General features: G+C 42.2%; 2 protein-coding genes across 2 annotated transcripts; one reads left to right on the top strand and one right to left on the bottom strand.

Annotated features, from left to right (window-relative positions):
- Positions 1–945: 945 nt before the first annotated feature.
- On the bottom strand, positions 946–11,188 carry ccdc22 (coiled-coil domain containing 22). The gene is made up of 16 exons (XM_061735591.1): positions 10,774–11,188; positions 8,299–8,476; positions 6,124–6,256; positions 5,926–6,032; positions 5,474–5,552; positions 5,150–5,319; positions 4,687–4,902; positions 4,433–4,603; positions 4,213–4,332; positions 4,009–4,125; positions 3,832–3,933; positions 3,621–3,728; positions 3,354–3,449; positions 2,449–2,508; positions 2,286–2,360; positions 946–1,506 (listed from the first exon to the last, which is right to left on the bottom strand). Exons 1-16 carry the CDS (start codon positions 10,821–10,823, stop codon positions 1,393–1,395), a joined length of 1,896 nt encoding a protein of 631 aa, XP_061591575.1. The 5' UTR covers positions 10,824–11,188; the 3' UTR covers positions 946–1,392.
- Positions 11,189–14,232: 3,044 nt separating this feature from the next.
- Positions 14,233–26,863, top strand: tbc1d25 (TBC1 domain family, member 25). The gene is given in 8 exon segments (XM_061735592.1): positions 14,233–14,388; positions 18,214–18,323; positions 18,439–18,593; positions 19,136–19,263; positions 19,357–19,545; positions 19,875–20,150; positions 21,311–21,337; positions 21,339–26,863. Coding segments are annotated over 8 exon segments (2,616 nt in total). The 5' UTR covers positions 14,233–14,343; the 3' UTR covers positions 23,025–26,863.
- The last annotated feature ends 840 nt before the right edge of the window (positions 26,864–27,703 follow it).

Raw genomic sequence — 27,703 nt, forward strand, 5'->3', positions numbered from 1 at the left:
AAAAATTTGGTCTCTAAATTAAGGGTGAAACTCGGGTTTCTATTACAGAAACAAGGCATGTTTTTCCCTTAGAGCACGAAAGTTTCTGAGATCAGTTACTTTTCTGCCTGTTCTTGATTACGGAGATGTGTTTGTGTCAGCCAGCTGTCTACAGTCCTTGACTCCGGTCTACCACCGTGCTCTAAGGTTCATAACTGGTTGTAGCATCTCACTCACCACTGTGAATTGTACGCTAAAGCTGGCTTGTCTTCTCTGAATGTAAGACGATTTACACACTGGATGACTCTGATTTATAAGGCTCTTCTTGGCTTGGTTCCTGGTTATTTGTTTATCTTCAGAGAACTAAAAGCCGCTATGCTTTAAGATCGAATGACATTTTGCACCTGGCTGTTCCGTGTTCGGACTAACTTGGGGAAAAAAGCTTTTAGTTTCTCTGCACCCTCTGCTTGGAATATCCTCCAACATGAACTGAAAATGCCTAAACTTATTTCACTTGAAGCCTTTCGCTCTTTTCTAAAAAAAACGACGAGAATCCTTTCGGCAGTGCCCGTGTTTTTAAATTTTTACTGAAGTTGTTTTTTCTACATGTTACTAAAGTCAACACTACTGCACTTTATTTGCTAAACAAGTTTGCACTCTCATTTTAATGTTTATTTTGTGATTGCTGTTATTTGTGGACATGCGCTGCCTTCTTTGGCCAGGTCACCCTTGTAAAAGAGGTCTTGATCTCAATGGGTCTTTTATCTGGTTAAATAAAGGTGAAAAAAAAAAATCTATCAGGTTCACCTGGGTGTACATCGAGTGTACATCTATGGTCTCAAGTGACATCAGACATGAAGAACTGCTGCAGTAGAGCCTCAGGGAGAAAAGTGTCCTCTACACAGCAGACCCAGGTCCTCTGTATCTCTGTATTCAGGTGTGAGATGATCATAAGCATCACAAATCTCAAGTCTGTAAGGCATCTTTATTCAAGCTGGTACCATGGATACAACAATGGACTACATTCATATTACATTCACTCAAAATTTTATTCTCAAATATAATAATGACGGATCTAAAGATGTGTGACAATGGAGCAACAATTCATGTATCAACAATTTCAAATCAAAGATTTAATTTCAAATGTCTTCTGAGAACACGAGAGCGCCCTCTGCTGGCCGGAGCTCTGCCTGGTCCAGGAATCCAACCGCCAGGGCTCAGCCGCAGATTCGTCTCCTTCCATGATGCGTATTAAAATGTTAGATTAGTTTTGATGGTACAAAAACCAGACCGTCTCTCTGCAGAAAGGCAGGTCTCCTTGTTAGTGAAATACGTCCTCCACGAGGTTGACGCATGGAATGCTGCTTTCTGACCCGTCCAGAGCCGCCCACGGGTCCCGGGTTTTCACCTCCTTCAGCCTTCCCTGACTTTAGCAGCGAGTGCAGAATTCTCGTGTCGGATGGCCTTGTAGTCCTCCAGAATCCTTTCCAGGTTAGCCACACTTTTGTTACTGTTTTCCGTCTCGATCTGTGGACGATTAAAACAGAAACGTCATGCCGTTGCATCCAGATACTGTTTAGTCCTTTAAAACTTAACTCCCTCAGTGTGTTCCCCTGTGGATTTATTCTCAGGTATCCGTTTTTCTGACGCCTCAGGTTTCCATAGTAACGCAACTTCCTCGTGCTCACGACAGCCCAGACGCACGCACCCCATCGAGGTGGGCAGAAGTCCAGCAGAGACGTTACTAGATTTTGGGAAGTTCCCGACTGCAGCTTCTAAAAAAACACCCAGAATTCTCTGCACGGTCCAAGATTGTTCAGATGGAAGACAAATAAAAATCAAAATGTACTTAAATATACAAAGTTGATTTAAGGTTTCCATGTTCTTCCACCCACAAGGAGAGTCTGACATAAAACTCATCATTTAAACCAGTAAAACAACAGCATGTGTTTGTGTAAGTTTAAACCTGACATACATAACCATATCATTGTCAGGTAGAAACAACACTATATGACGGTCAATAACTGTCGTGTACGAGGTGTGAATACAGGTTGGACCTTTGCTGCGACAGGAACCTGCCCATTTAAACGTTTCCTGAAGTTAAGTCTGTCCTTGTCTGGACACAATAAAGGGAACCCTCCTGTTAAGGAAGCATCCTTGATTCCTAATGTGTTGGTTCCCCTCTTAAGCAAACATTAATAAAAGAAAAAATAATACAAGGAAAGATTAAAGAATAAAAGCGATTTAATGAAAGGATGGATGGAACACATGCAGAGCTTTTCCCAACAGACAGGATGGAGGCGTACCTGCTCCTCCAGGTCTCGGATCTCTCTCAGGATCGTTCCCGTATCCTCGATGGTCTGGATCAGCTGACTACAGTTCTACAGAGAAATGATGGACAGGTGAAAATCTCTCCTCCGAAAGGAACCGCGGGTGAGGCGAAACAAGAGGAAACAGACAGAGACGTACTTCGTGCAAGGCAGCCAGGTACTTGTAGGATTTACGGACAGATTCGTCTTTCTTGGCGTCCTACACAAGACCAAAATAAAATGGACAAAATTAAATGCTGCTTCATCAACTGGAATAAAAAAGTAATTCAAACAATATACATGAAAAGAAAAACAGATTTTGGTTCTTTTACATAATCTGAAGCAGTAAACTCATAAAGAGCCAGAAACATCACCTTTACCTGGTGTGTGCTGCATCAGCTTTCATCAATGTCGCTAGGTCATAATCGTGCTGATATATTCAGGTACAGAACAGTTTTAATGACTTTGTCTTTTTATACAATCACCACATTAATTTGAAAGAAAACTATCAAAATGTATAGACTTACAGTTTTACTTTAGAAGATCTAGTACTATTGCAGTTCTGTACAGGCAGGGTCCCTACAGTTACGTTTGCCTCTATCCTCACCATCATTTAAGTAGAAATAAATAAGCGCTTTTCAAAGGCTTAAAATAGCTGTTTATTTTGATGTTCATGAATCATCATTTTGCTGCAAAAGTATATTCTGTTTAAACTCAAAACTGCTGTCAATCACATTGTTTTGGTCCTCAGCACAAGTTAAATAATAATTTTTCCAATCATCATGAATACACAAGGTAAGTTTATGCATTTTTTATATTCTTTACAACATTACATTTTTTGGTTTGTATACGACCCACCTCCCCTCCCCCCTTTTATTGATTATGGGGTGGTTCAGAGGTCTCAGAAATTCATGAATCAAATACGATAAATTACAGGATTTCTATGTCACAAAAAGCTGAAAACTAGTTGTCTCCAAATGGTGCCGTTTGGGTAAAAACTGGGAATAAATCAAGTATCTTCACGTTATTATGCACTCAGTCTCTGACTGCACGAGGCAACGTTACCTTAAAGACCAGTTCATCGGTCACGGCGAAGGTTCTGTCCAGCTTTCCTGTCAGGCTGTTGATCTCCTTCTGGAGCTCCTTCGTGTCCGACAAGATCTGCAAGGTTGGTTCAAGCATGGCTGGTGAGGGAGGTTACTTAAACCCACGTCTCTGAAACGAGCTCATTTTCTGCCGAAGGCTGAATGTTTGCCCACCGACTTCAGTGGAAACACAAACCCGACCAGACCTTTCAGCTCTAACCCCCCCCCTCTCTTAATATTTCCACACCTTTGTGATCTCCTCCTTCTGCTTCTTGATGTTGCTGACGATCTCGAGAATCCGCTGCGTGTACGCCGACCGAGACGCGTCCTGGGGAAGGCTTTCTATCTCTGTTACCTGCCATGGAGGACAGCACGGAGTCAAACACATTTGTTACAGCAAATCGGCGTTTAAACCGTATCAGACGTCATGGGACTCCGCGTTCATGCATTTCAATCACCAGCTGCTTGTACGTCTCTTCCTTCTTCTTTGCCTCCTCCGTGGAGACGCGGATCTTTTCGTGAAGAGACTTGATCTCAGACAGCTTTCTGGAAGACTCCCGCTGCGGAAAAGAGAGGTCAGTTAACACGAAGGGAGACAAGCTTTCCCTCCCCGCGACGGCTCTGGCACCGCTTACATCTTGGCTGCTGCAGATTTCTTTAAGTCGGCGGTGCTCGTCGATCAACGGAGCCCGATGTTTCTCCCACTGGGCCGCCAGATTCACCACCCGCTTGGCGCTGGCCTCCACCAGACTCTGGGGGGGGGGACAGAAGGACGCCGTGAGCTGGAGGATCCCGCTGACGCTGAACACGTCCGGTTAAAGATCCAGCAGCCGTCCTACCTGAAGCTTCAGGGTGTTGCTGTCTGCATCCGGCAACAAATCGATGCTTTTCTTCTTCACCAGGATCTTCTCCTCGTTTTCTGCATTTCCCAGCTCCCTCTGCTTCAGCTCATCCAGCACCTAGAGCACATCACACACCTGGTTGCTCCGGATCATCTGCTTTTATAGGGGCGCTCACACTTACTAGCGATTACCCCCTCATGCGTTACCTGACCCTCACCTGTGCGTTAGTGACACTGATGTGCTTCATGTCTGCTGCGAGTTGCTCAACATCGCTGCAGAGCTGCTGGAACTGCTGCTGGAGGGAGGCCAGCTCCTCCTGCTGGCCGACCTGGGCATCCCCCTCCGACTGACGCCCGGGGAGGACGGAGCTCGGGGCGGCCGCCGTTTCCTGGATCACGCGTACACAGACAGTTAAAACTCTCGCTCCCCAGACGGCATTTCCCCCGTGCTCTGCTCGTTAGCGGCTCTCACCTGCGTGAAGGTAAACTTCTGAGTGTGGGTGAAATGAGAACCCTTGGTGAGGATGTGGTCCGAGGGGGCGGAGCCTCTGAAGGCGTGCAGGAGCTCTGACAGGTCGGAGGTGGAGCGGGGAACCCCGGAGGAGCTTTCATGAGGGGGCAGGGCAGCAGAGCGCAGCTGCTCTTCGATGCGTTTACGCAGACGCGTCAGCTTCCTGAGGCGGTACTCCTGCTCGACAACGTGGAGGGAAAACACCTTCATCAGCAGCGGTCAGAGCTTTACAGGTATCATCTTTCAGGATATACAGGCACAGCACTTTGTGTCCACTCTGCAGTCAGGAGGACACATTTGAACCAACACCTCTCAGTGAGTCTTAAACGTTACAGGTCAAAGACGGCTATGAAAAGCTTCATTTTGCATCCTTAATCACACTTATTTGCACGTAAACAATGCTGAAGAGAAAAAGGTAGGTTGCCTGCGGCGTGAGGCGAGACAGAAGCCCCTGACTCTTCCACTCGCTGTCCCACTCCTGAGCAGCACTCAGCTCGGCCGCGTGCTGCTCCAGCAGGGAGGCCGCCGTGGAGACGCGGCTGGAAACCTGAGCGCTGACTGGGGGGAGGACGTCTCGTTGGTAGCTCTTCACCTCTGAAAACCAGAAAAGGTCACTGCTTATTTAATATAAACATATTCAGCATTATCCAGACCTTGAAAGCACTAGAAGAAAAACCCGTAGATTCAGACAACACGAATCCCTTAAAGTCTGTTCTAAATTTGAAATGAACATCAACAGGAGACCAACCTTTGAGATGCTTCCTGTCTTTAGTGCAGTGTGGTAAACTGAGCGGCTGAACACAGAAGCTGTGCGATGCTCCTTGATTCTTGAAGAAAAAAAGAAGACAGGAAAAATAAATAAATCAAGTTTCAATAAAAGACGAAGTGTCAAATGTCGGGGTTTAGTTTGAGTGGTTCCAAGAAGTAAGAGGACTTTCACAGCTATATTTGCTAAAACGTTTCAGATGCTGAATAAATGGAGGCAAAAAGATGATGAATGATCTAAACTCTATATTGAACAGAAACATGAACAAATGCAACAGATGACCTGTTTAAACAGCCGTTCCCATGGTTACAGGAAGTGGATCTGACAGTGGAAAGGGTACCAGGACACATTTCCAGGGATGAATAATGCCACGCGGCATATTTACTTCTCAGTCAGATGTTTGAATACTCCGGAGAGCGTTTTCTTTTGTGTACCTGTGTGTCGCAGTGCAGCGGCAGCCTGCAGTTTGGAGGCACCCAGGACACGGCCAGCTGGGCTTTGATCGCAGCAGCTATGGCTCTCTGGAGGACCGCCGATTTACCTGCAGGAGGAGGGACAAAGTTCGTTGTCTCTCTAGCGAGTGCCCAGTTAAGACGGTCCTGATGCTGTAGACGGGCGGATGCTCTCAGTACCTGTCGGCTGATCGGAGGACTCGGCGCTCTCTCTGGGCAGCTTCTCCACCACGAACATGAGCAGGGAGCGGATCTCCGACTCGTTGCTGTAGAGAAAAGTCTGGTATCCGATCTCTCCTTTATAGCCGATGTCCTGGAAATCAAATGAATAACACGCCTGATATTCTGCCTTGATGCATCAGAAGGGTGGCTGCACAGAAACTGAGCCACAAAGTCATCGGCAGGAATTATAAACAGGAATGATCCGCCAGTCACAACTGAATCGAATCATATTAGAGTGAAATTTTACATCTTTTCTCTTTACGCTCTGAATGTCAAGAAAATCAGAGTGACCAAATATCCTAAAGTCCAAGATGCCTGGTCCAGTTTAGATGCCGGCGGTCCAGATGCTAAAATGCACTACGTTCTGAGTGTTGTGATGACAAAAGGAAATAAAATGAGCAAGCAAAACACAGAATAACTTGAGAATAAAAAGAAAAGAACACAAGACAGCATGTTAACCTAGAAAACAAAAGGGTGCTGACGTTTTACACTTCCACGTGAGCTCACCTCAAAACACATCACAAAAGTAGATTCTGCATAAATTCCTACTAGTTTGAGAGGCATTTCAGTTGGATTTATTTATTTATTTATTCTATTTCTTTGAGCCTAGCGTGGTCTGAGCTTGGGGTACAATCTGGCAGCAGTCTTGAAGGCTCTACACTGGTGGATAATAGCTGTTGCTGTGGAGTGTTGACCACAAAAGTGGCTTTTGTAACTCCTTGCACGTGGATGTGCTGCAACAAACGCTTTTCTAAAGTAGTATTGCTTACGTCTTTCCCTTTATTACACACCTTTAAACCAGCAAACGTCTGCTAATAAACAATTCTTCAAGGGAATGGCTTCATTCTTGTTGAGTGATGCAAAAACGAGAAGATGTGCGAGTTGTTGCTCCCCCGGTCCTAAGACTTGGGATGATTTTTTTTCCCGCATACAATTAGATGCATACAAAAAATGAAGAGATGGGGTACTAACTTTTGCACATCACTGTAGTCTGGTAGACGCAAAGGTGAAAGATATCAACATTGTATGTTTACATGGATTGCAAGTTATATTGTTCTTTTAATATTCAACAATGACATCACTTATTGCATGTTTTCCTTGTATCTTGGCCAAGAAGTGCATCAGATCAGATCGATTAGTTCACAGCAGAACAAACATGGAAACGCACGTGCACATCAGCATCAAAACTAAACAAGCGTGCAAGTTCATACTATACATGTCACACGGGGGGACTGATCAGACAGACAGATGTCCTCATCTTCAAATCACTGAAATGTTCCTAATGTCTTTGCACCAAACCTGCTCCATAAAGCTGCATTCTGAACACTGGAACCTTTCCCTGGAACCAGGGTCTTCAAGGGAGTCCTACCCTGAACCAGTCCTGCTAAGGGGGTAGTTCTTTCTGTCCAGAACATCTCTGATTGCTGCAGGTCAGCCGGCGTTTAACTTCTGCTCTTTTGCTGCGGTCCTCCCAGGTTTAGTTTATGCGTCAGCTCATAAAATCCACAGGAACAGCGCTGACTATTTGTAAACCCAACATTTAAACTCAGACATTCATTGACACCTGCATGCAGCTTCAGTAAGCTGAGAAAACAACGTGCATTTAACCGCACCGAGTCATGTCAGGCTGAATGACGGTTACGCTGCAAGTCACAAATAAAAAAAAACAGCCAGACCTTGGTGAAAAGTGTACCATTAACAATTTTGGCATTTATCCAGCTGAAGTGCACTTCCTAGTTTGACTTCTCTATAAACTGCTGTATCAGATCAGCAGACTATCGTTACCTAACCTACTTTGAACTGCAAACCTCAGTAGCAATGCAGAAGAAAAGGACACAAATGACCAAAGTTCCTTTGTGTTGCTTTAGTGTCCTGCAGCACAATTATGAGCTGCAGAACTGGACTAACAAGGTTTCTAACCAGAGTCCATTGCTCCAATGCATCAATTCAGCAGTGTTCTACACCAAGTCAAAATGCATCTATTATGTCTCCACCAGGAGTCAAAGTTTAGCTTCTTAGAACCGCTACATTTGGCAGATAAAGTCATTTGGCATTCGCAAACATCCCGAGTCTTACTTGGTCAACATTCAAAACAACTTTAAAGCAAAACAGGGTACAGCTTCCAGATCTTACCTGGCAGGCCTGTGCCAGGCTCATGCCCACTCTGAAGCGGGCCGACATGCCGGGAGGCAGCGAGGTGGGCAGCGCTCCACCCAGGCCCGGATCGATCACTCGCACACATCTGACCACCGCCTCCACGATCAGCTCGCTGCTGAACTGTTTGATGCTGTCCACGTCCTCGCCCACATCTCTGTGGAGCACAAATGAAGCGTCAGTCATCACATCTGCCGGCCGCTAGCGCCGCCTCAAACAACTGCCGTAGTTCGCAGTTTATTTATAATGAAAATTAACAAGAACATTAGCCTTACAAAAACTAAACGATGCCAAGAGTTCACACATAAAACAAATACATCTGAAAAAAGAAAAAACAACTTGACCTTTAACCCATATTTTTTGTATTTGCATAAAGAAATAAAATATTTATCTTTATAATTTCCTATGTGATAATGTCAACTTCTTCAACTTAGTGAGAAAAAGTCTTCATTCACAAACAAACCAAGATTTTGGGCCTTTCTCTTCTTTTATTACCTTAAAGTTTCAAGTCTAAATTATTAACCATCAATCAAACAAAATTGTTTCCATGGAAATGACCACAACCAAAATGGCAGTAGCTGAAATTAAGCAACTTCCTACAACAGTTTTGTGGTTAAGTCATGGATTTGTAACAAAAATGAAGAAGGCGGTAATTTAAGGATATTTGAAAAACAAAAATGTCAACATTAACTTTAAGCTCCCTCTGCAGATTCTCAGATCTGGGCTCTGAGAGGGTCAATCAAGGACCTTGATATCGGGGTTCTAAATCTTTTGGACAAACTTGGATGATCAGCTTTGGTTTATTGTCTTGTTAGAAGACCTCAGAACGTCAACATAATCCTCCTAACATGATGTCATACACCCTAACAAGGTTCCTTGTGCCTGAAGCAGTAAAAAAAGTCCCCCACAGGATGAGCTGAAATAACAGCATCCCAAAATTCATCTGCATGTTTCAGACAATCGTGGAGAAATTTCAGCCTGGCTTTGATGTGCCTACGAAGTGAGAAATGCACTGCTTCTTGAGTTGAAAGGCTTTCATTTCTCTTATGTCATCCAGGAACTTTCTAACACAAAACTTAACTTCGTATGCACATTTGTCCTCTAAACTCCAGGACCAGATCAGCTCCACCCCCCTTTAGACCAGATTTAGTTCATAAAGAAACTTCCTCCAATTGTCTCTGTTGCCGTGGCACATAACCGGCGGCGACGTGTCTGATTAGTTTAAGAAGGCCACCAGTAACAGCAGTGTGCGGGAGGGAGGACCCAAACATGGTGCTCACCAAGGCATACAAAACATAAGAGCGTTTGAGCTGCACAACTCAACTCAGCTGAGTTTTAGTCACAGTCTTGGTAAAGCATCTCTATTATGATCCTGAATCGATACAAATAAGAAAAAAAATGAATCCGTAGAGAGAATATTAATAAGGTCCTTTAACAAGAATGTGTATAAGATGAGTCTGAAGTGGGTCCTGAGGATCTGGATTCAGAAACTCTGCTTTCAGTGATGCTGCATTCCTTTTGTACTCGTACGCCGGCCAAAGCTGGAATCCCAGGTGGACTTTGGAGGAACCTCCTGAACACCACAAAGGCTTAAAACAAGGCAAATACGCATCCTTATATATGCTCTTTAAGACATTTCACCTTCCAGCCAGAAGGGTTTCGTAGGGTGAAATGTGTTAAGGTTAAATTTGCTCTGGTGTGATTTTAAATTGATCACTAAAGGTCTATTTTGAGCACTAATTGGTCACCCAGATCTGATTTGAAAAAAAAACAAACAAAAAAATCCCTTAAAAGTATCTACTACCATAATTGTCACTACATGATTTTATACGGACAACTACATTTTTCTTCCACATAAAAGTGAACAGAAAAGCACCCTCAAGATTGAGGAATGTTGTACTAAAATAAGTTTCTTAAATAATGCAATCATTGCTCAGTATTCTGGGCAAAAGTTTCATCATTCTTGAGGAGTAAAAACTTTTACTTTAACTGTAGCTTTAGTCATAATTTAATTCATTTCAGAGTTAACATTCCAAATCATGTTAACTTTTATTGAATTTTACAGAATTACACAAGGCAATCCCCGGATGTTAAACCAGTGTTTTGTCCCCAGTAATACTCTAAGTATTTGACTGTTTGCATAACGTTTCTGTAAACATTAGTTTTATTGTTTAATTTTCAAATATGCAAAACTACCGTTTCCAAGATGTCCTATGTGTATTACCCAGCTTTTACACTACGTGTTGTAAGCTCTGTCATTGATGAAGCTTCTCATAAGTGGTAATTTAATAAACAGAGTATAATAAAAGGATCATGTGACTTCTGCTGACTCCGTTGCACCACGTGACTGACAGACAGCAAGCCTTCAAGCAACCAAAGCTTCTAAGAGGCAACTTACACGACAGCTCAGTGACTTACACTTCAAATCTATAAAACACTGTAGTAAATACTTACGTGCCGACTTGTCGAAGGGCATGAATCAAGATCTTGTCAACTTCCTCCATGACTGAAGTTTCTCCGAATATGCACGAACTAATGCGGAGCGTCCAGGGACAACAGACCGCTTTAGTCACATTAGACACCTGATATTAGTGTCACTTTCAGTGAGGCATCCGCATTTACATGAGCTAACTGACATTAATGGCACTTTGGACGAAGACGAAGCCAGGATGAGCCATCAGCTTCTATCTTCTGCTGCTCATAAATTGGCACCTCGATAGCAATTCTGGCAGTCCTCGCAAGAGCCGTTTTAAACTCAAACTCCGGAGCATTGGACGTCTACAGCTTTTTAATTAATTACAGATTTGTCTAAATTGTTAACTAACTGAACCTCACTTGTGCTAACTGCACCATATCTCTTAAAGATGGTATTTTTTGTTCAGAGTGGAAGTAATAGGCGAAACGTTCAGGGGCGTCTCTGGGACATGGAGTTTTCTCTTGATCTGCTATGGTGGGAAGTGCGGGACTCAGAAATACATTTCCCAGCATGCATCTGAAGTGACAGTCTCATGACCTGATGTTTGATTCAAAGACAACTAGGAGATCGGAAGCACTGCTCTTGAATCAATTAAGCATTTTTCACTGGGAACCAAATTACCCTGCGCAGGAAAAAAGTAATACGCTTTAATATTTTGTTTAACTGCCTTTTATTACACTCATCGTGGCACTGTGTTTTTTTACACTTACACGATGTCAAAATCATTTACGTCCAGGCTGCATACTTTTTTTCTTCATAGATCTTGTATTGATGATCGAGAAGTCATGTGATCTCCAGCTCATCTCAAATATACTTTGGACTGTGTGACAATTATGTTTAATGCTTCTTAAGCTTTTTTTCCACACAGTTTGATCCTGACTCTGCAATCCATTGAAAGTTAAATTAAATTTACAGCAATGCTTGTGCTATTATTTTTTTCTTTTTATTATCATTTTTGATATTTGAAGGAAGGAAAAACTGATTTCAAAGCTGTGGAGGATGAGAATAGGTTTAACTGCATAAAATATTTTCTGTGTGATCATACATTGCTCACTAAAGTCTAGAAACAGTGTTATCTACAATTAAAAGATGAAACGACAGCCCATTAAAGTGTATAATGGTTATTGTATTTTTAGCGGAGCTAAAGAAGATTTGGATAATCATTAATGCAGATGATGAGGCCAGTTGAAAAATGAGTAAAAAAAAGAAAGATGGTAAAGGGGGTGAAACTGTAATTTATCCACAGAAATATAAAAAAAAAAAAACTTTTGAAAAACTGGTATGCATATGAATGTGGTCCTGAAAAGAGATTAAAAAAAAGTAAGTCTATAACATTTGAGTTTACATGGAAAAAAGTAATTGCAAACATTGTCTGTGTTTGATATGAAACTGAAGAAGTCTGAAAGTTCAAAGTTTTACAAGTTAAGATGACCTGGAGCGCACGTTAAAGACAAATCTGTGAACTAATATTAATGCTTGACACTGCTTGACAGGCTCTGTCTGCCCAGAGCTAGAGGTGTGCCACTGATAAAGCCACTGATATATAAAGCCATGATTCAGTCTGTATGTGATTTTGTAAGCTTTATGGATCAACAGTCCCTTCAGTTATAGCTAAACTACATAAGATACAAGCTGAGGCTATGAGAGTATGGATTGGAACAGATTAATCTGTTTGCAGCTTTGCTGATACAAATAGGTGAAAATCCACTGGAGTTAATAAAACACAAAGCTGGGTCATCATTGCTTGTGCAGAATTCAGCCAAGCATTGGCATGGACAATGGCAATCAAACGTCTGCTTGTGCAGTATTGGTATTTTTAGTTAAAAATCATAAAAATATAATTTATTTTATTTGATCCAGTCAACAGAGTACTTGAGATTGGAAATATTGATTTGGACCCTGCTCTACTCGTCACAGCTTGTAATAAACCTGTATAATATAAATCTGGTCAGACAGAAGTCTTTTGGGAAACCTAGCATCTGGAAAAAGAACTATACCGGTGAAACTAGAGCTCAAATAAGACAGGAACAAACTAGAATCTATTTGTTTGACATCAAATAAGAAACAACTGCAGGCTTTTCCTATTTGAAAAGCTGTGTGAAAATATAGCAAAGAAAAAAATACAATTCCACATCCAGACACCATACCAGATATAGTCTTGAATCCAATTTATTCACAAATGTCACTTTATCATTTTGTAACCAATTTTCACTTCATCACTTTATTTAGTTTTGCTGTATCCTTGTTAATTTATGCTGCTTATCACTTTTACCACTGTTCCACTTTATCCCATCGCTCCTTAGCACTTATTTAGTTGGCACTGTCAGGCTATGAGCACATCATTGTAGTTTGTAAGTGGTTGACAGGTAATTATTTTAGATTTCTCGAAAATCTGTCTTAAAATGTAATACTGGACCTCAGTTGTTCTGGTGGGACAGCGGGTGGCGGAAAATGTCCCTTATTTTTAAATCCAAAACTTGACAGGTATGCATTAGTTTCCCTCGGAATGAATAAAGCAACGGACAATCAGGTCTGCAAAGAGGATAATTGGGACTAACCTCCCATCTATCCAGGACCCAGGACACAGTCTGTTTGAACTCCTGCCCTCTGGACGGCGCTACAGAGCTCTGTACGCCAAAACCTCCAAACACAGAGACAGTTTCTTTCCCCAAGCTGTTGCTCTGATGAACTCTCATCATTCATAGAGTCTCAGAGAATCAATCACCGTGCAATATGCTGTAACAACGCACCTCCCTATAATCTAATCATATCTACCTCATTCTGCTGCACCTCTCACTTTTTAAAAATGTGTATATTTGAGCTATCATGTGTACCTCAGTACTGCTGCACCTTTCCAATTGTATATATGTTAATAGGTGCCACATTTGTTTATTCACTGTATATTTGTTATTTACTGTTGCTAATTTTTAAATCTTGGTACAGTGAGCGAAATAACCAGAGTCAAATTCCTGGTCAGGCATGCTCAAACTTGGCCAATAAAGCTGATTCTGATTCTGATTCTGATACCGATACTGATACTGATACTGATTCTGATTCTGATTCTGATAAAGCTCCACTAATCTTGAGTCAGTAGCAAAGGCCGGTGTTGTGCCAAAAAGCGATTGCCTGCCAGAATCTGATTTCTTCTGATTTGTGGCCGCGGGAGCGCGCACAGCAGCCCGTTAAGCGATAGCGCTAAAATGTCAGATTTTCAGATTATGAAGCTCAATAATGAGATCAAATCATATTTAGGTAGAAACAACCTTTCATTAACTGTATTTGGCCTTCAATCAATTTTTGGCAGGTAAAAAGACCCATTTTCATGGGAGAAATCAGATTCTGGCAGGCAATCACTTTTTGGCACGACACCGGCCTGGTGGGGGCAGCAGTGAGTCGTTTTCGTCTCCAGCTGGGCCGTTCCAAAGACTAGAAGAAGAGTCTGGAGCTGCAGGAACTCATTTATGGCGTTAGCATCATAACATCATCGATGTAGCAGATCAATAACACCAACGCAGGGAGCCGTCCTTTCCCCAAACGGAGTGTTTAAGATGGCAGGCGAGGAGGAGAGGGGGGTGGTCCGTGTCAAAGTCAAGGTAGGATGCTCGGGGACGAGGCTCTGGAAGCCTCGGCTCGGTGTTTGTCAAACACAGGATTTTAGGATGTTCCTCCGGGATGTGAAACCGAAACATCGTCTGTTATTGTGTTTGGTTATTGTGTTTGGACGGAGCCGACATGAGCGACCCGCTGTTGTGTCGAGTTTATGACCAGCCGGCTGTGTGTGTTTGTTTATTGTTCCTGTGTGTGTGACCTCATCGAGGGTTATTTTTCCCACAATAAGTTCAGATCGGCGGTGGTAGCGAGGTATATTCGATTAGTCGCGGTTTTTACATTGTCAACAACCAGCTCAGGTGATGAACACACCGGGGCAGTGACGTCACCTCGTCCCTGCCCGCGGGGGGGCAGTGACGTCACAGTCACCTGGAGAAAAGGTTTTACTGCCGTAAAGTAGGGTTGACATGTTTACTGCTGCACACATTTGTTCCGCTTCCTAGATGGACTGCTTTACCAAACACTGTTGATTCATAGAAAGACGTCATTCCTCAGGAAGAAGATACGATAGCCGCTTCAGATGATACAATCAGAAAAAGAGGGCACAAACGTTTTTATTGATTTAAAAAAAAAAAAAAAAATATGGATGGAAAATGTAACATTACTCCAAGACTAATTGTTGTATTTAACATTTGGACACCTGCCAAAAGCATCTCTTTAGGAAATTGAACAATTAACACAACTAAGAAAAGACTATCATATCTTTACCCTGTTTTCCCCCCATCATTGATTGATTGATTTATTGATTGACCAACTAAATTTTTTTTTATTTTATTAGTTTGCACACAATAAAAGTAACACTTACAATCAAAATAGTAAAACAAGTGTGACAGGAGAGGTCAAAAAGCCAACAGGCTTTTGCAGCGGACCTCCCCTCAATTTAGGAAGTAAAACAGTAATTACAAAAAACTAAACAAAAATATATTTTTATTTCATAATTTCAAATATTTCCCAATTTAGGCTCAAAATGAAAACTCAGTGTGAAACCTGTGGTCTGCAGCACTTGTGTCCTAATGTAGGTTTGGTGATGAGAAATGTGCGTGTCTGTGATGATGATGGTGCATCATAACAGATCAAAGATTGGGTCTTCTCTCAGAGGCCCAGGAGCTTAAGCCTCTGTGTAGTATATTTGTTCCTAGGACTGTGCCTTTCTGGACAGAGATTATCACTTGCACCACTGCTGCCTTCATCTTTCACATATTCTTTTACTATCTCTTTAACCCTTGCTGTTTTTCCTTGTTGTGTTCCTTCTTCCCGTTGATGTTGTTTTGGTCGGCTACATCTATCACCGCTGCTTTCTTCAGGAGTTTGTCAAGCACCACAATGCCTGGTTGGTTAGCCATCACCAGTTTATAAGTCCAACGGCATCTTTGTTCTTTCATTCTCCTTCACGCTTGGGGGGCTCCTCTCATCTGGAGTTCTTGTACACTATTCCAGCTACTTGATTTTGGTGTTTTATGCAGGTTTTACCTGCTTGTCTGGTGTGGTAGACCCTGGCCTACAACGAACTCGTGCTCAGGGCCTGTTCTTGTGCTTCTATGATTAATGCCTCTGTGCTGTCCTTCAGTCCAACCTTTCCTGGTAGGATTTCTCAGCGTCATCCAATTCTTCAATCTGTAGGTGATAGATGCTGAACATAAGCTTCTCCATCCATGATGGTTCCCCCTCTGCTTCTTCTTCCTTCTCATTTCTCTTCTGCATGAGATGTTCATCCATCAGTTAATCATTCAGGGCCATCTCCTGGGTGTATTCCTGGATCTTTTCTTGTTTCATCCTGGCTGGTGGCTTTGGTGTTCACTAATCCCCAGCCTCCCTCCTTCTCTACAGCAGGGTTTCCCAGTCCTGTATGTTTTAGATGTTTCCTGCTTCAACATGCCTGATTCAAATGAATGTGCCGTCAACAGACTTGCACCGGCCTTGATGACAAGCTTAGGATGTTTTGTTCATTTGAATCAGATGTGTTGAAGCAGGGATACATCTGAAATGTGTAGCATCTCTTTTTCTGTATTGTTAAGCGTCCCAAAAGTGATTTGATTTATTATTTTTAGCGCAGCGGCCCTTGAAGACTGTAATTGGGAAACCCTGGTGTGGAATCTCCTGGTGTTGCTCCTTCCTCTTGCTTCCAGGTCACTGTACCAACGGGGTACTTAATTTACTTGAAAGGACTATGTGCTGATGGCCTGGACTTTGTTCTTCCCATTCAGCTGGCTCTCCAGGACCTGCCTTACTCTTTTCAGGTACTTGGAGGTGGCCGACATCCTTGCAGTATCATCCAAGTTGTTGTTTGCTTGCAGGATCCCAAGGTACTTGTAGCTGTCCTGAACATCTAATGTGTTTGTTTTTTACTGGAAGTTCAGCCCCATCAATAGTGTTCATTTTGCCTTTCTGTGATGTCTTATATCCAGCTGAAATGACACTCCAATATCGCTGCTGTAGGTCCAGGTGAGGAGGGTCAGTGACTGGATGTTTTGCTCCTTCGCAAAGCAGCTCAATGTCATTCATGACAGCTGATGATTGTTCCACTGTGGAGTCGGTATCCATAGCCACTCGTTGCATTGATCTGGTTGAGAGGGTTCAGGGCCATGCAGAACAGCAGGGAGATCGAAGCAAAGCCCCTTGGTATATAACACACTTGATGGTCCCGGGTGCAGCTGGCTTTGATTTGGGCTCTGGAGTCGTCTTCCACAGTCCCATCACGTTCTTGTTGAAAGCTTTGTGTCCTGTTGACGTTCAGCTCCAAGCATTCCAGTATCCACCAGTGCAGCATTGAATCATGGTCTGTTTTGCTTTATTTTACAGTCTTTGGGAACTGTCTGGCCAGTCAGTAGTTGGAGCTCTGGTGGTACTTCCCATTCCCTTCTGGGTTGTGCTCCTGTGTGGATCCACGTCTGTACTTATCTTGTCTGCTGGGTTCTTGAGGAGCTTCCATGTTGTGCAGAGGCAGGTGTTGGGTTTACGACACCAAACACCTGGGGTTTGCTTGGTTCATTTATGCTTCCAGGAGTTCATGTATTGCCGTGAGTGACTTCAGCCAGTAGATTTTTATCATGTTGGGGTCTGATGTTGTCCAGTTCTTCATATTTGAGACCCGGTCTTGTATGTCTGTCGTCGTCATGGGGACTGCTTTTCCTTCTGGGTGATTGTTGTGGTCAGCGCTGGGATCCACCTGCCATTGGACATCAGTTCTCCCATATGGTTTTCCAGTGTCTGAAAATCAATGAACTTTCCTAAAAATGGTTCTAATTCCTAAATTGTAAATGCAATAATTTTGTGAACCCTCTTAAATTGAAGCTATAAGTATACACTTTTATCCAAATTTGATTGTTTTATTTCTAATGGATTGTGTATAAAAACATACAAAAACAAACATTTTCAGTTGTAAGAAATCACAGTGACTGAAAAGAGAGGACAATTAGAGATCTGGAAGCTGAAATTATGACTAAATATGATTCTTGTCTGGAATCTGATCAAAATATGAGTAACACTCGCAAACAGGACACTAATGTAACCAAATGCCTATTTATAATAAGAATGAACAGTCAGATACACAGCATACTTGCATGCAAGTTCCAGGATCCTGTGTGCTTTGTTATAAGTGGATGTTGGTGATTAGGTAGTACCAAGTACCAAGAATGCTAAATCTGAAGCATGCGGACAAAAATTCTCAACGTTTGTGAAAAAACAGTAGCCATCGTGGCAGACGCCAAGTCTTCTCTCAGTGGCTGCACAAGCAGCATTTAATTTTAGGTCCTCAGAATAGTTTGGTGTGGTTGTATTTTTAGAGATTGTTTTGTTTTTCTTCCTCGCAGAAATGTGATGGGCCACTTCCTGTGGAGTTCCGATCCTTTGCTGTGGATCCCCAGATAACATCCCTGGAGGTCCTGCAGCACATCCTGATCAGAGCCTTTGATCTGAACGGGTAAGAGCGATCGCCCTGGCTTGGCTGTTTTCCTGATGCAGAGTTTAACTGATCAAGTTACAAAATGTGCATGAGCTTTTTTTTTTTTGTCCTTTTTGGCCGTGTTTCAAACTAGGAAGCGTAATTTCAGCATCAGCTACCTGTCTCGAGATCGCAGCGGTGTTGAAATGTATCTGTCTCTGCTGTCTGACTGGGATCTGGACATCGCGTTTGTCAGTGCAGCCAAACCATTTCTGCAGCTCAAGATGGACGTGAAGCCCTCGGAGGACAGTAAGGACACAGTTTTGTCTTTTAGCTGTTACAGAGACTGTTGAGTGTCGACGTGAGTGGGTCACTGCCCTCCGTGTTACTAAAAACCATCAGAGCACAGAGATGTCAAGAATCCTCCTGTAATTAGGGAGCAGGGCTGGATGGTACGCTGGTACTATAAGATGTACTTTAAATATATCTTATAATAACAAATACCTTTTTAAACGTATATCAAAGTTTATCTGATAATGCCAATAGTCAGAATTTCTAACTTTATAAAAAGTAACATTACACAGTTCAGTTTGAGTGGACATATTTCTGTTTTTAATGTTTACTTCAGCTTACTTTCTCAGTGACATGTTATAATACTGTGTAGAGAGATTGTTGCATCTGTGTGGCACCAAGTTAAAGTTGACCATTTTTAAAGCATTCAGGCTAAAACTACCAGGGTATGAATTATTGTCCATATCCCTGGGCCTATTGGGAAAGTTGGCTTAAGAAAAACAAAGAACAGGATTTTAAGTTTATGTTTATCCAGTTTCATGTCTTTTTTTTTACTGCAGGCCCCGTCATGGAGGACTGGGACATCATCAGCCCCAAAGACGTGATCGGCTCAGAGCATCTTATCACAGAAAGGACCAGGTTTCTGGCATCCGCAGCACTTCCCTTCACGCAGTCTCTACTGTCCCAGGTTCCTTCCCCTTCCTTGAACTTAGTCTGCTGAACTGGGTTCATGATGCGAGCCAAAGATCTTTGCTTATGCGCCTGTTTGACTTGTGTTTAGGTGGGCCGGACCCTGTCCAGAGTCCAGCAGGCCTTCACCTGGTCTTACGGGGAGGAGATTAAGCCTTTCAAGCCGCCTCTGAGTGACACCGAGTTTCACAGCTACCTTAACGGCCAGGGCCAGCTGACCCGGCCTGAGGAGCTCCGACTGCGAATCTACCACGGCGGTGTGGAGCCTTCACTGCGCAAGGTTTTATTAATATTATTTAACAGACTTCAAAAGAAGAGCAGGGCAGGATGTTAAATTCAGTAAGAATCTTCGAGTAAATAGTAGTTTTAACTGAACTTCTTCAACTCTTGACCCGAGGAATAGTATCTTAGGGAGATTTTAACTGTTCAGGTGGTTCCTATTTTCATTTACAGCTTTAAAAAAAGCAAGTTACAGTTACTAGATGGTTAAGGACTTAAAAGCAAACTCAAATTTCATTTTGGAGTATTCCTATCCATGTTGTCATAAGCCTGAGTGTATTTTTTTTTAAAGTCCTGATTAACTTTAGTCATGTTTGCTGACGTTTTAAGGTGGTTTGGCGATACCTTCTGAATGTCTACCCCGATGGACTGAGCGGACAAGAGAGAATGGACTACATGAAGAGGAAGACGAGGGAGTACGACCAGCTGAAGAGCGAGTGGGCAGCTCGGGTCAGTCCTGAAGACCTGGAATTCATCCGCGGGAACGTTCTCAAGGACGTCCTGAGAACCGACCGAGCTCATCCCTACTATGCAGGCTCAGAAGACAGTCCACACCTGACTGCCCTCACAGACCTGCTCACCACGTACGCCATCACACATCCTCAGGTGTGTAGAGACGCCCCGTACATTCATTCGTTGTACAGTTTGACAACTATTAAAGGTTCTGAATCTATGGAAGCACCAAGAGTATTACAACTTTTTTTTTTTTTTAAGCCTCTGTACATGGGGTGCCTGCTTATTCAGTTTCAATTCAAAAATACTTTATTTATCTCTTATAGGAAACTAGTTGCAGTTGTCATTATTTAAGTCACCTCAGAGAGTCGTTGCAGAGGTTTATCGCTGTGGGGAGGAAGGATCTCTATAGCGGTCTTTTCTGCAGCGGGTCAGAAGAGGCCTCTGCGAAACAGCGCCTTCAGAAATCACAAAACTTCAGAAATCACAAAAGACCAACTTGCATAAGGCTTAGCAACATTACAATTCCAGGATACGTCACTGACTTTGTTATTATAATGCCTACTCAATTAAGGAATAGTGTGTGTGATGTAGTGACACGTAATGGTGAATAGGAAGGAACGTTACAGGCAACTCTCACTTTTGTTGGGGACATTTTTTTATGTGGAAAAAAAAAACTGCACACTTTGCTCTTTTGGGCCACTTTTGCATGTGGGATTTACTTTACATGTACAGGCTCATATAACATGACAAGGATTTGCATCAAAGAAGTATCTAGTACAGCATTGTCTTTAACTGAGATTTTAGTTATTTTCCTTGAAGAAAATGGCCTTTTCTACAGTTCTTATTCATATGTCATTTTTAGATTAGCTCCCCGTCAAAAATTCCTCCCCAATTCCCCAGATGGCTGGATGACAGTCCAGATACAGAAAAAACAAGGCAGGGCGATCAGTGGATCTGCTACGTGGCCACTAGATGTCACTAAAGTACAAACATTCCTCTTTTTAACTGACGAATAATTCATTGAAAAAGTCCAGATAAATCTTTCCTGAGGCTTTTTAAATGCAATACGTCAAGCATGGATCTAAAACGTATAAATATTCCGAAGCCCGGGGAAAAAAAAGAAAAAGACAAATTTAATTGCAAATGTAGAGAAATGGGAAGACTCTTAAACTACAAAACACCTGTTTTTGAATACATTTTGTTTTTGTGTTTTCCTGAGCACTAGGTCTGTTCATGAAAAGCAAAATTTTAAGGAAACAGTTTAATAATTGTGTGCTTGAACTCTCTATAACTTTGTTTGTTTTGGCGAGATATCGGACTGTCATGGCATGAGTGATATCAATACTTCAAGACGGAAAAATCGCTTCACCAATACTTGCAGTAATGGACAACGAGGCCCATGCCTTCATTTGCTTCTGTGGAATTATGAAACGCTTGGAGGGAAACTTCCGGCCGGACGGCCAGCTCATGTCCGTCAAGTTCCAACATCTGAAGCTTCTTCTGCAGTATTCAGATCCAGAATTCTACTCTTACCTGGTGTCCAGAGGAGCCGACGACCTCTTCTTCTGCTATCGCTGGCTTCTGCTGGAGCTCAAGCGTGAGTTTGTGTTTGATGATGCTCTGAGGATGTTGGAGGTCACCTGGAGCTCCCTTCCCCCGGATCCTCCTGAAACCGAGCTGGAGCTTCTGGGGCCACCGCTGGAGGCCAATGAAACCATGTCCAACGGGGACGAAAACAGGCCAGTCGTGAACGGTCCTGAAGATGATAAGGAACAGAAAGAGAAGCAGCGTAAGCGGCACATGCTGAGGCCTTCACGAGAGGAACCAGAACTGAGCGGGAATCTTGTCACTGAAGAGAAAGATGGGCCAAATGTCGGCACGGGGAAGGAAAATGAGGGTGAATGTGGAATTCCTCCAGAGCGCATAAATAAATCGGATTTACAGGGTCGTCGCTGTGAGAGGCAGTCGAGTTTCGGAGAGTTTAAATATTATACAGCTCGTAATGAAGACAACTTTGACATTGAGAATAATGAACAGCAGCAAGATTTAGGGACTTCTGAGCTGGGAACAAACATCCCAAGCCGCCAGTCTACAGTTGACAGTGAGGACGACCCTGGAGAAAAAACGCCTCTTATTAAAAACGGAGACAGTGGTTTATATCAAGTATCATCACCCTCTCTCCTCCCTAGTGGCCTACCAAACTGGAAAGCTGGCTCCTCTGCGTCTTCTTCAGCTTCACGCTCCAGCTGCCCAGAAGCTTCTCCAGACTCCTTCCTGAAATATACATCCCCTCCCACAGCCAACGGAAGTGAGGCCTTATCAAGAACTGCCCCCAAGGTATCGGCTTCTTCTGCACAAGCTACGAGCTCCACGGGGATCAATTCAGCCACGATGCCCTCTGTAAAAACCTCCGTCACGTCTCCCTCCCACACTCAGAGCAGATCCCTGCTCTCTTCCCCCATTTTGTCCTTTGGAGGAGGCCCCTCGCTGTCTGGCAGCAGGTCCTCATCCAACAATCTCCCTTCACCTGGAAGTAAATCGCCCAACACTACGGCTAACACGCCCAGTTCTCTTAAACCTGAGGCCACCAGCATTAAGCCGTGTTCCTTGCCGCCTCCTCAAGAGTTTGGCAAAGGAAACCCGTTCATGCTGTTCCTTTGTCTGTCCATCCTGCTGGAGCACCGGGACCACATCATCAAGAACAGCCTCGACTACAACGAGCTGGCAATGCACTTTGATCGCCTGGTGCGACGCCACAACCTGAACAGGGTGCTGCAGAGAGCCAAGGCCTTGTTCGCGGACTACTTGCAGAGTGAAGTGTGGGACTCGGAAGAAGGGGACGAGGTCAGCTCAGACTCCCCAACCACGGCCACGGCTGCCCAGCAATCCCCTTCTTCAACAATCTCTGCCAGACCCATTTACAGCCCTTTCGCCTCGCCCCCATCGTCTCCAAACTCAACGTATAACCTTACAACTACCATTCCCTCCCCATCGTCTCAACTCTCCCTATCTCCCGCATCCTGATCCTACCGTGCATCAATGGATCCCCGACGTTGATGAATTCTTTACTAGACTCCGGGTGGCCTGTTGGAGGTGTAGGTCTTTTTGAGACCACCTCCCACGTTGAACTGGTCTGTTCTTCATCTTCTCATCATATGTATGCCTGATTACGTATATTCCTTATATCTGTAGTCATTGTAATATTTCATTTTTCTCCGTTGTCCGTCCTGTACGTGGGTGTCAACTAGCTTTATTTGCAATTGTATTCTCAGAGGTTGCTAACGCATGAAACTTTAAATTCTGCGATCCCAGGCATTTGACGCTCAGTCGGCGAGGCTGTATTCTGCAGAAGCCCTCGAAGGTTTATACTCTTGCTGCATTGCATCCGTGTTGCGTTTTTATCTTGTTTGCGTGCTCATTTTACTCATTTAGGACTTAACAAAAATCAAATCTTACAGCTGTGTCTTTTTTCTTTTCTCCATATATCCGAAGTGCTATTGGGTTAAAATCGAGATGCGCAGAAAAGGGTTTAAATCTCTGGATTTATACAAAAACCGGACATAACCACTGCGGTGTCCTTCTGAAGTTTGGCGTCTCGCCACCTCTGTAACAAATACTTAAAAAGATGACTTCTTCAAGTACTTCCTCAGTCCCTGAGCCACTGATGTCTTTGAGTCTTGGAGCTGGTAGCAGTTTATGTCCTTTCATAAAGGACGCTCCAGTGTTTCCTGTGCTGAAAACGTTGAAAAAGACAGCAGTGTAGCTTCTTTCTTCATCATTTTTAGAGACTATCCTCAGCTCTCATCATGTCTGCCGCTCACATACTTCCAGGTAATTTTCGCTCCATCGTGCTGTCAAAGTCTTGGACTTTTTTTTAAACTAAAAGTCACAGTATTTTAATGAGCGAGGATACTTATGAGTGTGTTTCTTTGAGGGCCAGTATCTATTTTTGGCGATGGATGTATTTCAAAAGGACCACCAGCACAATGATCCGAGGGATTGATTTTAGCAGATGACATCACAAAAACCTGTGGGAAAATGTTATTAACTCAGTATTTCTGAAAAGAAGCCGGTTGCAACTGACTGACAGTTTTTTTTTGGAGCAAGTTAATAAGTTAAAACCTCAGTTGTACGGCGCATGAAGGCATTTTTGAGTGACTATGTCCAGCTTTTGTAGAGTCTGTGGTCTAAACGGAGCAGCATTGCAGACCTTTCACTTTTATGGATGTTTATTTATACGTTTATGCTTTACGCTTATGAGCCAAATTTAATCAACGTGTGTGTTTTGTTTCTTTTTAAGCCTGTATTCTTGTTGCCATGCTCTTGATATTTTTACTACTTCTGTCATTAGCCTTTACATTTTTACTGTTCTTGTAAAATAGTGTTGATTTACATGTAATCCTAAGTGCAGTGGGGTTAAAGAGATGCGGGGAGTTTGGAGGAAACTGGACTTTCAAGATACTTGAACATCAGAGATTCTGGGTTAGTGCAATGAGTGTGAATCATTCAGTTCAAAGGGAGATGCTAACCTGAGCTTAATAATTCGTATCTAGTTGTGTATTATAATTATTATTCTAATTTTTTTTAATATATCTTTGAATGTGACTCAGCTGCTAGTACTGATTTTTATGAAGACAACTGAGGAGCAGGTGAGGCGTATTTTTGAGGAGCCTGACAGGTGCTGTCGGATCTTTAGGGAGTGATTTATCAATACATTATGGGATAATGGATTATTCCATATATGTCAGCAGCTCACACTGAACCCTCTACCAGATATGATGCGTGCGCTGCTCCTCCGATCCTACCGCTGCAGCTCAGCATCTCTGTGGTGCTGGTGCTGAAACACGTGAGCGACGTCCTCCCGTCTAACCTGGTCACACTATGAACAACTGCAAAGATCACGATGGTCTGCTCTGGGGAAGCTTTCCGTGCTGGAGTCAGAAACTGAAACTACAACTATCGTAAAGTCAGTACTGTACTTTGATGTGTTTGAGTCCAGAAATGCTTGATTTGCTGTTTCACAGATACCTTTTTCTTTTCTTGTGTTTTGCTGATTTCATAGAAAATACTTGTCTAATTGAACACAAACCTGCAGATATTTGGTAACAGCCTTTCTTTCTGCTGAGACGGTAAACGCTATTGTGGGTTTGTTAACGGATGTGATGCTGGGACACGATGTGATGCCACCTGATACACTCAACATATTAGCCTTTGAGCAAAGAAGTGCCTCGTTATTTTGAATTTCCAGCCTTGCTTTGATGTTTTGTTTGTCATCTTGATATGTCAGCATTGTGACATCGTTCCAGTATAGGATGTCCCGATTTGAGAAAATGTTGGCTATGTATCGCTCCCCTTTTCAATGCCATGTGGCAGCGTCGTTTCACCTTTGGTTGGATATATTTGGCCTAGAATCAGATCCAAAACGATGTTTGATTGTGTGCCATCTCAAATGAAATTGTCATGCAAATCTCTCTAAACTTGAAGTATAGTATGATCCCGGACCCACTGCACCAGGGACTCGATCTCCTCCAGGTGACATGTGGAGGCATCCCGATCCAGTATCACAGTAGTATCCTCCAAATGACGGAAATGTAGACAAGATGTCTTATTTCAACACTATTGAGACGTGAGGATTTATAATCAATCTTACTGTAACATAAATGATTTTATTTTTCATCAGCAGAATTGAAAGAGCTTCTCAATTATATATTTTTTCTCTTCATAATATGTCCTCTTTATCCTCAGCCTACTTTGGTTTGCACAATGATGTGGACTGAGTTGGTGTCCTCTTGGATCCTAATCTTTTAATATGGTTTAATGCTTTTAATACTCACCCGAGTTGTCTTGAATAACAATATTAACACATTTTCATTGTATTTTACTTCTATTCATAGCTCTCTGTAGCGCTCGGTGCTCATTGTGCGTTGAGTCACTTTCCAAAACTAAACAGGATTCACAGTTTTTTTTTTGTGTGCTTCTGTTTGGTTTTTATGTGTTTTTAATTTCATGTTGCACAATGTTTCCGCTCTGTAAGACACGAACAGAGAACACGTTCAAACTACCAGTGAAGCTGGTGCAGGATGCATGAGACCAGACCTCCAGTGGATCTGGTGAGAATCAGAGAAGGTTCGTGTCTCTGAGGAGTTTCCTCCTGATAAACTGGACTTATTTACTGAACTTGCTGCTCCAAAAGCACCTGTGATGAATAATCAGTAGCTTAAAAAACTAAGATGAATCCAAAAGTTAAATCATTAACGTTGTAATTTGTTAGTTGTGATCTATGTTAGTAAAGGTGCAGATGACTCAAACTTCTTCCCAGCATCATTTCATCGGTGGAGCAGCAGAACAAAGTGGGGAAGCGTCTCGTTAACATTTTTATTTGTATGTCTTCTCATCACCACCTCAGCAGCTTGCACCACCGTTTTAACGGGTCTGTGGAGCAGGAAGCTTTTCAGGTACATCCCAATGAGATCTGGCCGTAAAAACGGTCTGAGAGCAAAATCTTAACAAGCTCCAGATATTTTCAGTGAGTTTCTGTTACCGTGGATACGGTCCTGGCCTTGTGTTTCTGCTTCCTTTGGTATATCAGTATTTAACAGCCAAATTAAACTGAGGTTCTTGGACTAGTGAGAATCTGAGCAGCGATGTGTATTTGGTTAAAAAAACAATTTGTTTATGTCATGAAATGATATATGTGCACAAAAAGTTAAACTTTTAAATAATAAAACACAATGTTACTGATTGTATATTGAACACGAATAAATATTAATCAATGCAACGACTGTGTGAAAGCTGGTTGTTGTGAGTTATAACAAGGTGACAAATACTTGTAACTGAACTTTGCTCACATTTATCCCAGGGCATCAGTGTCATTATTTATTTTTATGTTTCATAAAATGAATAATAAAAAAAAGTAAGACACAACATAAACTATTCTGGTATTCAGAGTTGATGTTTTTCAAAACAATCTTTCCAGAGTTTTTATACTTTATTTATATTAGATTACATATAAATCACAACAACAAAAACAACTAATATATTGCAATGAAGCAGAAGTTGCAAAAATATTTAGTAGCTTTAATAGATAAAAGGAGTGTTGGATTTGACCAGTCTGAGATGCTAAGTTTGTAAAGTTTCTTTTATTTTATTTTAATTGAAAAGTATTTTACAAAGAAAACAAGACATATTTTATGTTAATAATAAATATAAAAATAAATAACAAGTGTCAATCAGAAATTAGGGTACAAAGAAACTTATAGAGATGCTGGGCTTTTTGAGTCATACAGCATTGTATTTTTAAGAAATGCAATTAAAAATCTGATTAATTTTTTTAAAAGGGACATTTATGGATGAAAAGAATTGCCATTATAATTAAATTATTGATCTCAAATTTTTTTTTTTTTGCCCTCCAATTGTAAACCAATGTAGCGTTTTCAAATATAAGAATCTTAATAAAAAATAATTAGATGGATGAACCTCGTTCCTCCATAATTTGTTCATTTTAAAAAAAACTCTGGGCTATTAATACTTATCCGCTTATTTAAGGTCGTTTATTATTAGTAGTAGTAGTATTTTTATTGCCATTATTATTATTATTATTATTATTATTATTATTATTAATAATAATTAATAATAATTAATAATAATAATAATAATAAATCTACGTAGACCCCACATAACTGCAGTACCGCTGACCTCCTGCA

This window comes from Cololabis saira, chromosome 12, assembly GCF_033807715.1.
Source record: "Cololabis saira isolate AMF1-May2022 chromosome 12, fColSai1.1, whole genome shotgun sequence".
NCBI classification, from domain to species: Eukaryota; Metazoa; Chordata; class Actinopteri; order Beloniformes; family Belonidae; genus Cololabis; species Cololabis saira.